This window comes from Mirounga leonina, unplaced genomic scaffold, assembly GCF_011800145.1.
Source record: "Mirounga leonina isolate KUSES-001 unplaced genomic scaffold, KU_Mleo_1.0 Mir_201, whole genome shotgun sequence".
Lineage (NCBI taxonomy): Eukaryota > Metazoa > Chordata > Mammalia > Carnivora > Phocidae > Mirounga > Mirounga leonina.
This window is the reverse complement of record NW_023270504.1, coordinates 20,612,647-20,618,676: the sequence shown is the minus strand read 5'-3', so window position 1 is coordinate 20,618,676 and position 6,030 is coordinate 20,612,647. Positions and strand designations below refer to the sequence as shown.

The window sequence follows — 6,030 nt, the reverse complement described above, 5'->3', positions numbered from 1 at the left end:
CTCTTAGTGTATTACACTCTATGGATTTGGACAAATGTGTAATAATATATATCCACCACTATAGGATCACACAAAGTTTTTTTTTTTTTTTTTAAGATTTTATTTATTTATTTGAGAGAAAGAGAATGAGAGAGAGCGAGTACATGAGAGGGGGGAGGGTCAGAGGGAGAAGCAGGCTCCTCGCTGAGCAGGGAGCGCGATGCGGGACTCGATCCCGGGACTCCGGGATCATGACCCGAGCCGAAGGCAGTCGCTTAACCAACTGAGCCACCCAGGCGCCCGTATTTTCTTTTTTTTTAAAGATTTTATTTATTCAGGGCACCTGGGTGGCTCAGTTGGTTAAGCGTCTGCCTTCGGCTTGGGTCATGATCCCGGGGTCCCGGGATCAAGCCCCACATCGGGCTCTCTGCTCATCGGGGAGCCTGCTTCTCCCTCTCCCTCTGTTGCTCCCCCTGCTTGTGCTCTCTCTCTTTCTGTCAAATAAATAAATAAAATCTTAAAAAAAAAGATTTTATTCATTTGAGATAGAGACAGAGAGAAATAGAGAGAGAGAGAGAGAGAGCAAGCACGAGCAGCGGGAAGAGGCAGAGGGAGAAGCAGAGTCCCCACTGAGCCCAGAGCCTGATGCAGGGCTCAATATGGGGCTTGATCCCAGGACCTGGAGATCATGACATGAGCCAAAGGCAGATGCCTAACCAGGTGCCCCCAAAGTATTTTCATTGCCCTAACTATCCTCTGTGCTCAGCCTGCTCATCCCCACCCCCACCACAACCCCTGGCAATCACTGTTCTTTTTATTGCCATAGTTTTGCCTTTTCCAGTTGTCATATAGTTGGAATCATACAGTACGTAGCCTTTTCAGATTGGCTTCTTTCACTTAGTAAGATGCATCTGTTTTCTCTATGTCTTTTCATGGCTTAATAGCTCGTTTCTTTTTAGCATTGAATAATATTCCATTGTCTGGATGTACTAGTTTATGCATTCACATACTGAAAGACCTCTTGGTTGCTTCCAAGTTTTGGCAATTGTGAAGAAAACTGCTATAAGCATCCATGTGTAAGTTTTGTGTGGACTTAAGTTTTCAACCGTAAGTTAATCTTGAAGGATGAAGTTCGGTTAGTTAGAGGGAGAGAAAAAGGCTGAATATTCCAGACAGAGAAAATGGTGTGAGTATTCAGGGAATTTTATCCTGACTGGCATGAAGTTTCCCTCGTGTACATAGAGGAATAGAGAGAAAGGTGGGGGTCAGAGCAAGAAGGTTCTCATATGCCAAATTTTAAACTTTATCCTGAAGCCATGGGGAATTATTGAAGGTTTTTATAGGGCAGTGGCAGGTCCAGTACTTTATTAATATTCTAAAAATTCTGTCTGCCAGCCATATATAGGATGGATTGAAGGAGGTGAAGCCAGAGGCCTTCTGCTTTCCAAGAAATGGAAGAAGTGAGGAGGCCCTGAACAGGGTGTGGAGGTTAGAAGAGAAATTAAGGAGAGAGCTCTCCAGATTTGTGACTGGTTGGATGTGGTGGCAGGGGTAAGCAGATTTGTGGTGTAGGAGACCGGCTAGCTGGAGTGCCAGGCAATATAGAAATATGGGAGGAGGAGTTGGTCTGAAATGGATAGATGCATAATGAGTTTCAGAAAATTTGAATCCTGCTTTTATTACTTATTAGCTTTGTGATCAAGAATAAATTCCTTAACCTCCATGTAAAATCAAGAAAGTGTAATCTAGGGGTGCCTGGGTGGCTCAGTCGTTAAGCGTCTGCCTTCGCCTCAGGTCATGATCTCAGGGTCCTGGGATCGAGCCCCGCATCGGGTTCCCTGCTCAGCGGGAAGCCTGCTTCTCCCTCTCCCACTCCCCCTGCTTGTGTTCCCTCTCTCGCTGTCTATCTCTGTCAAATAAATAAATAAAATCTTAAAAGAAAAAAAAGTGTAATCTACTTTATAGGCAGGCCATATAGGGCCAGTATTATTGATGAAATTTGGAAGTTTTGGGGTTTGTGAGCGAACAGCCAAGAAAGAATTCTTGAGACCTTTTGGGTGCAAAAAGGTGATTTTATTATAGCACAGGGACAGGACCTGTAGGCAGAAAGAGCTGCACTGGGATTGTGAGGAGTGACTGATTATATATATTTTTTAATTAGCGGGGGTTAGGGAGAGCGTAAGTCTCTAAGGAATTTGGAAGGAAGGCCTTCAGGACCTTGAGGGGCCAGCTGCTGTTAAGGTTACTTGTAGTCTTTAATAAAACATAAACATTAAGGCATTAAGGCAACCATGGGTTCCTCTCATGTGTCAGGTATCTATCAGTGGGCTGCAAGCTGTAAGGAGATTTAATTTAAGCCACATTTCTCTTGCTTTTGTTTCCCTCATCATTATGAAAGTGCTTTATAAACCCAAAAAGACTGTTCAATTGTGTATATAAGTCACATAGGTTGCTGTTCATGTGGAAATGATTTTAAAGGTGCGAAAAGGCATTGGTTCCAAATGTCTTCTACCTCTAAAGCCCCTCCGGCAGAATCTTTAATTATAAATGCCTAATTAATTTTCTCACTACCAGACTGTAAGTTTCCTAAGGATAGGGATGGGATCTTGTTGGATCATTTATTCCTAGCCTCTAGGAAATGCCTGGCACATTATAGGTTACCAGTAAATGTTGACTCAAGGAATGAAGACCTTTTGTATTTCTATATCCTTTCTCTGATAACAGCTTTATTGAGATATTATTCACATACCATAAAATTCACCTAATTAAATTGTACAATTTAGGGGCTCCTGGGTGGCTCAGTCAGTTAAGTGTCTGCCTTGGGCTCAGGCCATGATCTCAGGGTCCTGGAATGGAGCCCCATTCCTGCTCAGTGGGGAGTCTGCTTCTCCCTCTCCTTCTGCCCCTCCCCCCTGCTTGTGCTCACACTCTCTCAGATAAATAAAATCTTAAAAAAAATAAATGGTACAATTCAGTGGTTCTTAATATATTCACAAAGTTGTACAACCACCACAACAATAAATTTTGAACATTTTCATCACTCCCAGAAAGAAACCCCTATACCCATTAACAGTTAGTTACTCCCTCTTTCCCCCTTCACACCCCTCCTCCTCAGCTTTAGGCAACCACTAATCTATTTTTGTGTCCTATAGTGCCTCTTCTGGATATTTCATATAAATGGAAACTATAGTATGTGATCTTTTGTGATGGGATCTTTTCCAGTAGAATAATGTTTTTAGGGCTTATCCCTGTTGTAGCATGTTTTAGTACTTCAGTCCTTGGTGATAGGCAAATAATATTCTATTATATGGATATACCACATTTTATTTATCTACTCAGTGGGAAAAAAAAAAGGTGATATAGGAGATCTCAGCCTCTGTCCCCACAAAAAGATCAACAATTAGACAGTTATCCACAAACAAAAACAGCTCTGGGAGAGTTCTGGAGCCCACTTAAGAAACATCAGCAATGCAGTACAACAAAAAAACCTGAGAGGTTTTTTTAGTTTCATTTTGACTGTATCATCCCATCCTCCAAACCAGCATTGCTCAGCACCAAGAGGAAACCTCCCAGCTAGAAAGAGTTCTCCTTGCCAGGAAATGAAGAGCATATAAGGGAACCCCTATAAGGTGATGAGAAGATTTCGCAGCAGAGACCTTGCAGGCCAGGAGAGAATAGGATGATATATTTGTTCATTCTTCATTTGAGAATGTTTACAATGTTCAGTTTAGAATGAAATGTTCAACCAATGGGAAGCATAAAAAACACCATCACATCAGTGTGGATTAGGGCATGGAACACAAGATAAATATACTTTGATGTGGAAAAGGGAGAACAAGAGCCAGAACATGTGTTGTATTCCCCTTTTCCCTCCTTTCTTGCCCACCCCCAAAGATGGGAGACCTGGGAGAGGAGCCAGGGGCTCTCCAGGAAGGAATGGTCCCATCACCCTGGTGGTTTATGTAAGCCTCAAGACTAGTCAAACACCACCTCTTAGGAGCCTACTTGATCTCTCAGGCAGTTTTTAGTTCTTTCTTTATATTCCCACCAAATACTGAATTTACATTTTTTGCACTTTTCTCATAGTATTGTAATGGTGAGGAGAGGAAAGAGCATGAGTTTGAAATCAGACAGTCCTAAATCCTGTTTCCACCATTTACTACCTGGTGACCATGAAGAAGTTACCTGTTTGTGGGCCTCAGGGTTGCTTTGAAAAGTAAATACGGTAACATAAGCAAAATGTCTATGAGTCTATAGAGTGGAGGGGACTTAATCATACAGTCCATTTGGCATTCCTTCTGAGATTATAAAATCTTAGGACATTGCTTGAAATTTCATGAGGGAAATCAGATAAAATGAGTTGCAAAGTTCTGAGAATCCCAAAGCTACCCAAGTCTTTGGTGGCACTGCTTTGCTAGGTCTCTGTCCTTGATCTGCCCAAACTGGAGGTTTCCATTTTGTATTGCTTGTACTCTATCCTCACCTTTGCTGGTTTCGGAATGGCTTGTGAATAACTGTCAAGGTCCCCAGAAAGTGCTTTGGGGCACCCACTTTCCCCTGAGGATGCACACACACCGTAACATGTGAATCAGCATTTTCTATTTCTTCATTTTTCTCTACTTCCAGGTCCTTCCTTCACCATCTATATTTTTTGTATGGCTGTCCACTGCCAAACTCCTAGCTTCTGGAACTGAAACAGAAGCTTTGCATGCAGACAGTTGTGGATTCTAATCCGAAATCTATCTAGGACCTCTCTTTCTCCATCTGTAAACAGGGTTTAAAAGTTTGCAATAGGGGCGCCTGGGTGGCTCAGTTGGTTGGGCGACTGCCTTCGGCTCAGGTCATGATCCTGGAGTCCCGGGATCGAGTCCCGCATCGGACTCCCTGCTCAGCAGGGAGTCTGCTTCTCCCTCTGATCCTCCCCCCTCTCATGCTCTGTCTCATTCTCTCTCAAATAAATAAATAAAATATTTTTTTTAAAAAAAGTTTGCAATATATACAAATACTGAATCACTAGGCTGTACACCTGAAGCTAATAAAATGTTGTATGTCAATTATATCTCAACAAAACAAACAATCCCTCCCCCCTTATAAAGTTCTAACAGTAAAGTGCCAAAATATGGGTGATGCTTAGAGGCGACACATCATTACACTAGGGGAGGCCTTACTCTTTCGGGCGGTTCTGGCTTTGAGGCGGTCGGGCCCTTTAAGGCTGCGACGCCCTAGTCACCCTACGCGCCCTCTCTCGGGCGGGGGCGTGGTGGGCTCTCCAACCCGGAACTGACGGCCGCGCGCAGTCGGCGCCGCCAATCCGCGTCCCGGAAGGAGCGAGCCTGCGGCGCAGGAGCGAGTGAGTGAAAGGGGCGCCGCCCGCCGGCCGCCGGCGCGGCTGATGCCGGGCGTTCTTCACCTCCTCTCTTTAGGGTCCCAGGAAGAAAGCGGGCGAGCTTCGTGCAGCCGGGCTGCGCTTCCTTGCGCGTCTGTTCCCCAAGTAGGGCCTCCCATCCCCCGTCGCCCGCGCACCTGCGTGGGCCCGGCGCGCGGTCTCCGCGGGTCGGCCCTGCAGCGGCGCCCACACTCGGTGTAGCATCCCTGCCCCTGTCCCCGGCCCCTGCCCGGTCGTCCCGCCGCCGGAGCGGTGACCGCCTGGCCCGCCGTTCCTCCGCTGCCACCGCTGCCGGCACCATGGGCAGCGAGCAGAGCTCCGAGGTCGAGAGCCGACCCAACGATCTGAACTCCTCAGGTCGGTGTCCTAACTTCCTCCTCCAGCCGGCGCTGTCTGCTTGCGGAGGGGGCTGCCTTCCAGCCTAGTGGGGACTGGGGCCGCGGACACGAACGCACAGAGAGCCCCCACCATGTTTTTTTCTTGAAAAAAGAGGAAAAAGTACCGTCTGCCCTAGCCGTCATTCCCTTGATGGGAGTGAGTGCCTGTGACTGCACGCTAAACCAGCGTGTGCGCCCATGCCTATTCCTTATGTTCAAAGCAGCTGTTTCTCCCAGCTCCGCCTCCTCTTTACGGGACAACCTAATTAATATTTGGTGTTAGTACTT

At 46.0% G+C, this 6,030-nt stretch overlaps 1 protein-coding gene across 3 annotated transcripts in view; it reads left to right on the top strand.

Annotated features, from left to right (window-relative positions):
* Positions 1 to 5,245: 5,245 nt before the first annotated feature.
* BORCS5 (BLOC-1 related complex subunit 5) overlaps positions 5,246 to 6,030 on the top strand; it is a 103,837-nt gene continuing 103,052 nt past the window's right edge. For 2 of the 3 annotated variants that reach the window (XM_035028200.1, XM_035028199.1), the window contains exon 1: positions 5,336 to 5,722. In XM_035028200.1, the coding sequence (XP_034884091.1) occupies positions 5,665 to 5,722 (58 nt within the window). In that variant the 5' untranslated portion in view covers positions 5,336 to 5,664. The other variant, XM_035028201.1, reaches the window with a different exon arrangement.